At 37.7% G+C, this 7,143-nt stretch overlaps 1 protein-coding gene across 3 annotated transcripts in view; it reads left to right on the forward strand.

Annotated features, from left to right (window-relative positions):
• The window catches only part of CACNB4 (calcium voltage-gated channel auxiliary subunit beta 4), a 252,585-nt gene extending 245,677 nt beyond the window's left edge, over positions 1–6,908 (forward strand). For 2 of the 3 annotated variants that reach the window (XM_061608779.1, XM_061608780.1), the window contains 2 exons: positions 1,791–1,976; positions 5,965–6,908. In XM_061608779.1, coding sequence (XP_061464763.1) covers positions 1,791–1,976; positions 5,965–6,225 — 447 coding nt within the window. In that variant the 3' untranslated portion in view covers positions 6,226–6,908. Of the gene's footprint in view, positions 1–1,790; positions 1,977–3,672; positions 3,739–5,964 lie in introns of those variants that run through there. The other variant, XM_061608781.1, reaches the window with a different exon arrangement.
• Positions 6,909–7,143: the final 235 nt, after the last annotated feature.

Raw genomic sequence — 7,143 nt, forward strand, 5'->3', positions numbered from 1 at the left:
ATTCCCTACCCTTAAATATTAGACAGGTGCCATTTCTGTTATGTTTTCAGTGCCTACTGAAGACCTTCCTCTTTCAACAAGCCTTTTAAGTAGAGACTTTATTCCAGTCTGCATCTGTGTTAGAATTGCTTTTTAAGATTTTTTAAAGCTTTTCTAAAAACAAATTTTTAAAAGATGTTTTGTTTTAATATATTTTAAAGTCTGTTTTTAGAGTGTTTTTAGTGTTTTTGTTTGCTGCCCTGGGTCTCAAAGACCTCTCCCTCTACAGTGACTCTTACAGGTCATGAAAGCATTTCATGCAATTGTATTAAATTGGCATTAACGTATAGTCACACTTCTAGATTGCATGACGACTTTGAGTCTTGAAGAGTCTGAACAGCATATACCTAGGTTCTAAAACTAGCTCCCATCTGGAATATTCATGATTTACCAATAGCATTCTTTCTCAGTTCAAACTTTTCATTAATTTTTTACTGTGGCCACACAGGCTGGTGCTAAGATCAGCTGTCATTGCTGATTGTGTAAAAAGCACATACGATTTTTCCTAGGGGAAAATAAGAGTTTATACAAAAAAGGGTTTTTTTTTCTATTGTCATCTCAAATACTTACCTTATATCAGAATCTAGATGTAGCAAGATGCTTGTAAACACTGAACACTAGTCAATATTGTGTTCCTGTAAACTGTCCAAGAATAAAATCAGCTTAGTTAAAGAAGAGTTACAAGCTCTGTAATCCAATAAGCACAATTTCACAAGACATGATAACATGTCTAAGGAAGAAAGGTGTCACCAGTATGCTTACCAGATACCATAGCGCAGGGTAGGGGAACCTGTAGCCTACCAGATGTTATTGGACTACAACTCCCATCAGCCCCAGATGGCATAACCAATGGTCAGGGATGATAGGAGTTGTAGCAAACATCTGGAGGGCCACAGATTCCCCATCCCTGCCTTAGGTGGAATGTACTATTTTGTCTTTAAGATACATGCATGTTGCCAGTCCTTATTTTCAAACGGGCTTCAAAGCCCTGAATTCCCTCTGAACCACTTTAGAGAAAATTACTAAACGTTTTGTTTCTGGCTTTCAGCTATTATGAAAGGGTGATGATACAAATGAAAGGATAAATATCACTTTCTAGGGTGAACAGGCCCTCAGACATACTCAGCCTAAATTGGAACAAACTAGTCAGTATATTTTCAATGTGATTGGTGGTTCTATGATCCATATGCCATCGCTGCTTGGCTTTATTGTACTCTTATAAGTCACTCATCAGACCTCCTATGATTTTTTTTTTAAAAAAAGTTAAGCTGTAATCCTATGCACACTTATCTGGAAGTGTGCATGGTAAGTTAAACTATGGAATTCACATAGTTCAGCCTTCTGCTTTTTTCAAAGCTCAACGAGCTAGGTTATTTTAACTTTTGTTCTACTATGAATAGCTCTCTTCAGGTGTTTACAAAGAATATTTAGGTAGGATGGGGAGGCTATTGGAAGGTGATGGATAATGTTACAAGCTGATGGGATGGACTCTGGGTCTATGAAAAGGTTCTGGGAGGTGCTTTTTAGCAGTGGAAGAGATGGAGGAAGTGGGGCCAGGAGGAAGACATGAAAACTGTCTGAATTGACCCAACGTTACAAAGACCTCTGGTGATACCGAATGTCAGTTATACTCGGATGAAACCTATTGAAGTCATTGGACTTAACCTGAGTATGATGGGTGCTGGATATCATCTTCTGTTCTCTAGCTGTTTTCAACTCTAAAGTTTTATCTAATGCTTTCATCTGAACAGGAAATGTTTGATGTCATTTTGGATGAAAATCAGCTTGAAGATGCTTGTGAACACTTGGCAGAATATCTTGAGGCCTACTGGCGTGCCACACACACTACTAGTAGCACACCCATGACACCTTTGCTTGGAAGAAACCTAGGCTCCACTGCACTATCCCCTTATCCTACTGCAATCTCTGGATTACAGGTATGAATTCATGCTTTATTTACCACAACAGATCAACTCTATGAAGATGCATAAAAGATCAGAACAGGTGGTTTATTTATTTATTTATTTATTATTTGATTTATTTCCTGCCCTTCCTCTCAGCAGGAGCCCAGGGCGGCATATATTCATATCTATCTAATACATTCATTCATATCTCTCTAATACATGTGTACGCACATGCACATGCAGAGGATCCAGTGTGCATGCAAAAATCTGTATCCACAACAGCTGCCCTACTGACTCCTACTTGTGAAGGCATTTCCATTACAATAATACCTCAGTTAACAAAGTACATGTGTTCCTGGATATCACTTCTTTAACAGAAACATTGGTACCAGAGGTAGGAATAGCATGGAAAGAATAGGGATAGGTTCCTACACCTGCTCTTAGATGGGGGGGGAAGCTTCAACAGAGGCTTTAAAGGGTGCCTACCCAGCACTCTCCCCTCCTCTTCTGAATTGTATTGGATCCTTCCCTCCACAGACCTGGGAGAAAGCAAGAGAATGCAAAGCAAACACATAGGCTTGTCCATTCACCCTAGCAAAGCAAAGCATTAGGCTTACCAGTTTATTGATAGCAAAGCAGACACAGGCTGGTCAGTTTCACCTTAAAGCAAAGGCACAGACTTGAAAGTCTATCCATAGCAAAGGCAAGACACAGGCTGGTCAGTTTCACCTTAAAGCAAAGGCACAGGCTTGAAAGTTTATCCATAGCTAAGCAAGCTGGTCAATTTCACCTTTTAAATAAAGGAGCTCCTTCCTGGAGGATTCCTTAACTGAGGCATTACTGTAATCCATACAAAGCATTCTATAATATGGAAAGGATGGGACTCCCTGTACACACACCTCTCCACATGTAAATTAGAGCCCTCCACCCAGGGCTTAGGAATGTTCTCTCTGTGTTTTCAGTTTGTCCAATGGCAAATGTTAGCAAAATAGCACAAGTTAGGGCTGATGCATAAATGCATCTGTTCCAGTTCAATCCTATGCTTATTAATTTAAAGCAAGTCTGATTGGGTTCAAATTGATTTACTCTCATGTAAATGTTCCTATGTTGCAGCCTTAGCATCTCAGTGCTTGAAAACTTTCAGCTGAATGTGTCTCCGTTGAAAAGTAGAATGTTCAGGTGATACAGAAGTTCAGTTTAGTGACTAATCTGGGATGGTCATTTCCAAATACAAGTTGTCATAATGGCAGAGTTAGTAATGTATGTGCATATGAGAATGAGACTTACTCAATAGAAGAAGAAAAAGAAAACAGTTCAATAGACTTTACACTCTGGGTAGTCTTGTTTTAATTCAATAGAATATCTGTGATATTCTACTAGATATTTCATGCTACTGTGCATAGTTCAAGAGGAATGGAACATAATTACCTTGCCTTTTTAGCATGGAAAAAGCTGCACGGAACTTTCATAAGAGGATAAGTGAGTTAGAAATATATGCCACTAACTATTGCTATAGTTAGGCTTGCTAAACAGCTTTCATTTATTTTTCAAATATTGACCAGTTCACAAAAGGTAGTAATATGCTAATTTCCCTCTCCCTCCAATTTAACTTGTTCCTCCCCAAAGGTAACATTTTGACAAGATTCATTCATCTGTTTGCTTTTTTAAAAAAATGATGAACAAAATATTATTCCCATTATAAAAAGATTCTGACCATTTTTTTCCACAGGGATAGCTCAAAAACGGCTGGCCTTTGAAACTTCAAACGTGGCATGTAAATAGTCCTTAATGAGAAGTACGTGCTTTACTAAATTTGGAGAAAAAATGTCTTTTCAGTACGAGTTCTGTATGTCTGTAAATGCAAGATCGAGAGTGCCCAGACACCAATTTCACTAAAGAGCTCGGCACATTTGTGTGGCTTTTGATACGTGTACACTTTCCTCTGTATGTCAACTGGAGAACATAACAAGTCAATAACATACATGAAAACTAAATTAGAGATCACTTTTTTCCTTAATGCACTCATATCACTATTGAAGTGCTCTGTTGTTGTTCCTTCACTGCTTGTATGCAGAAGCGAGTATCTAAATTTCAAATTTATGTTTGATTTTGTAAGGCCAGCTTTGTCACATGGTATTGTTTCTGCTTAGTGACTGGATGACTGTGTAAGCAACAATTTGAGTTTTGTGCACACATGTTTGTTTTTATGTGAAATGTTCATTTTCCAGCGTGTTTGTGTTGGTAAATCCCTTCTTTTGCACTTTGACCCTATGCAAAGCCAAATGGATGAAGGCAAAACAAATTCATTTAGGCAAATATATAACTAAATTTATATCCTGCTCTTCCTCCCAAAGGAGCCCCCATATATATGTGTGTGTGTGTGTGTATATATATTTGAAGTTACTTGCCCCCAGTGTTACCATGCATTGTTAACCAGTTGTCACAACAAGTGATAAATGTCAGCTTTTGGCCAGCTTTTAATACAGAATTATAAGAACTTAAGCTTAGATGTATCAGGCTAAGACCTGTTGCAGTGTCTGCTAATACAGTCTATATAGGATTCTACTGCTTGTAAGGTGCGTAGATAAGGCTTCATCTTGTTTTGAATGCTGAGTCAGCTTCGGCCATGAACAGTGGGCTGACACACTATCTGAAGGTCTTTTGAATAATTAGCAGAATAAATTGCCACAGTGGGTATGAGGCTGAGGTTTAACTCTAGGCAGCCCAGAATAAAGGTTGGTGTATCCTTCATATTTAAACAAGTTTCAAACCAGTTAAACTGGTATGGTTCCATCATAGGATCTTGGAAATTCTTTGTAGTTTTCTAAGGAAGCTAATGATCTCTACAAAGAAAGAATTATCAGTACCTTATAGTTTTTGTACATATTAGTCAGGTTTCCTTAAAACCACCTGGAACTGGCTCACAGGTGTTTGTGAGTACATATTATAGAACTTTAAGCCCCACTTTGCAAAAGTCAGCCATTCTATTTGAATGGTCATAATTATGTGCACACCTCTCAAATGTCCCTGATTTGACCCTATTATTTTAAAGTCATCCCTTTGACTGTAAACCAGTGGTTCCCAGTTCTGACTACATTTTTAAAAATTTGCCTGCAGTATGTCAACAAGCTGCTACTGACCATCGCAGTGACTACAAAAATAACAGTGAGAGGGCCTTTGCTTGGCTACTTTATGCAATTAGATCTAGGGTAGAGAGAGAGAAAATACATTCCATATGTTGGGCCCCATTCAGTGCCCTCAATTTCATCTGAGAAGTTGAAATTACTATGTGATCTACCTCAGAGATACAAAATTATATATAAAGTCAGTGAAGAATGGGACAAGAATTACAGGTGAAGGAAGGGTTAAGTAGTATTTAGCATATGCCAGTGTTCTTCAACCTTAGTGCCTCAGATATTGTTGGACTACAACTCTCATCATCCTTGGCCATTGGCTAAGCTGGCCAGGGTTGATGGGAGTTGTAGTCCGACAACATCTAGGGACCCATGGTTGAAGAACACTGGCATATGCTAAACAAAAAATAAAACATTTTAAATCAACTTTAAATACAATGGGAGAAAAGTAGATGAATTTAGAATTGCCACCAGTGGAAGAATATCAACATGCTTTTTAAGAGTTCCTTTTGGGAGGAGGTCTTATTTTGAATTTGAAAGATGACAGACTAAAAATATAAGTCTTAAAATTCCTTATCAGGCAAATATATCCTGAACCTAAATCTTGAGCCTTCTGTTGAGAACTCCTTCTCACTGCCAAATATTTCAAAATAATGTCATATAGAAGACATCGTATTCCTTTGTTTTCTCACATCAGCTTTGAAACCAGACTGTGTTCCTAAGTATACAAAATAGCAGCCAAATGTCTTTTAAATGAATGATGGGAGCATATGGATTCTGAAGGCCCTCAGAAAAGATCACAACTAATTCAGAAGGAGCAAAATGAAATTGTTTCTTCCCCCCCCACTCTTCCTTTTTTAAATTCTTGAATTCTTTGCTATTTTTAGAGCCAACGAATGAGGCATAGCAATCATTCTACTGAGAACTCTCCAATAGAACGACAAAGCCTAATGACCTCTGATGAAAACTACCACAATGAAAGGGCTCGGAAGAGCAGGAACCGCTTGTCTTCCAGTTCCCAACACAGCCGAGATCATTACCCACTTGTGGAAGAAGAGTACTCCGACTCATACCAGGACTCCTACAAACCCCACAGAAACAAAGGGTCCCCTGGAGGATATAGCCATGATTCCCGACATAGGCTTTGAATACAAGAACCTGGGGGGAAAATTGTACTCATCAGTTGCCAATTTGTCATAACATAGCTAGGCCAAACTAATCAACTTGATTTGGCAGGTGTGGCATGGTTTTACTGTGCTTACAGGCTGCTGCCATTTAATGCTATATAAAAGGGGCAAAACATATAGATCATACCTTTTATGTTTAGGAAGAAATCAGTTTGCTCAATCAGTTAGGTGTGTTTTCGTTCCAGTATAGAGATTAATTTCAAACAGTATCTATTTTCCTCATTAGATATTATTAGATACATCAATTTGTAACTTAGGATACCTGTTGAGACGCATATAAAATAATTTCCTGCACTGGAAATTCCAAATGACCAGTTCCAGTTGGAACCAATTTATAAACCAATTCCTGTTGGAATTTGGGTGAAATTGACTGGAAAGTCAAGCTGAGCATGTTGCAGTCAGTTTTAAAAAAATTAAAATGAATAAGAAAATGACAAAACCATTGTAAGCAAAAAATAAAATAAAAGCTGTAGAACTTGTTTATCAGAATGTGATTTTAGATAGATAGACAGACAGACAGACAGACAGACAGACAGACAGACAGACAGACAGACAGATAGATAGATAGATAGATAGATAGATAGGGATAACAAACAATTTTATTGTATTTATTTCAGACTAACCAAAATGTAAGCAGTCAATAGTGCCAAAAATTAATTAATTAATGCAGCAGTTAGATTACTTTCCAGTTTAAAATGATCGGTGGGATGATTTTTTTCTCCCAGCATACATGTTGCAGCAAAACTGTATGATGCTGATAGTTTTTGCATTTGCTAATGACAATATAAAACTATTTCAGGAACTTTAAATAAACTAGGAGTGAACAAACATAATTTTAAATGTGGTGGAAGTGGACACACATTCCCTATCCTGAAAACA

This window comes from Rhineura floridana, chromosome 2 (genome assembly GCF_030035675.1).
Source record: "Rhineura floridana isolate rRhiFlo1 chromosome 2, rRhiFlo1.hap2, whole genome shotgun sequence".
Lineage (NCBI taxonomy): Eukaryota > Metazoa > Chordata > Lepidosauria > Squamata > Rhineuridae > Rhineura > Rhineura floridana.